The following is a 332-nucleotide window of genomic DNA, read 5'->3' on the forward strand; positions in this document are numbered from 1 at the left end:
GCCCTGCCCGCCCTGCCCCTAGCCGTGCTTTGCACCGGTGATACAGCCCGCTTTCCCCGGGCTGCGTTTCGGAGAGAGGCAGCCGTGAGTATGCTGCCGAGAGCCCGCCAGCAGCCGAAGCCCAGAGGAGTTTTGCACTGAGGCCAGTTGCCTAAAAGCCAAAGAGCTGCCCCTTCCCTGCCCTGCTGTGGGGTGGAGGAGCATCTCAGACAGCGAATTGCTCCGTGCTCAGCAGGTGTCAAGGTCCAGGCTCGAAGAGGGAGGCTGCCATGGAAGAGAATGTGTTCAGTGTGCAGCAGATACAGCCCAACGTCATCTCCGTGAGGCTCTTC

General features: G+C 61.7%; 1 protein-coding gene across 1 annotated transcript in view; it reads left to right on the forward strand.

Moving 5' to 3' along the window:
• Positions 1-269: 269 nt before the first annotated feature.
• Positions 270-332, forward strand: part of NOS1 (nitric oxide synthase 1 (neuronal)) — a gene marked incomplete at its 3' end in the record, with an annotated part of 37,587 nt that continues 37,524 nt past the window's right edge. Inside the window, exon 1 of the mRNA XM_010141964.1 lies at positions 270-328. Within this exon, the coding sequence (XP_010140266.1) occupies positions 270-328 (59 nt within the window). The remainder of the gene's footprint in view (positions 329-332) is intronic.

This window comes from Buceros rhinoceros, unplaced genomic scaffold, assembly GCF_000710305.1.
Source record: "Buceros rhinoceros silvestris isolate BGI_N320 unplaced genomic scaffold, ASM71030v1 scaffold15488, whole genome shotgun sequence".
In the NCBI taxonomy this organism is placed as follows: domain Eukaryota; kingdom Metazoa; phylum Chordata; class Aves; order Bucerotiformes; family Bucerotidae; genus Buceros; species Buceros rhinoceros.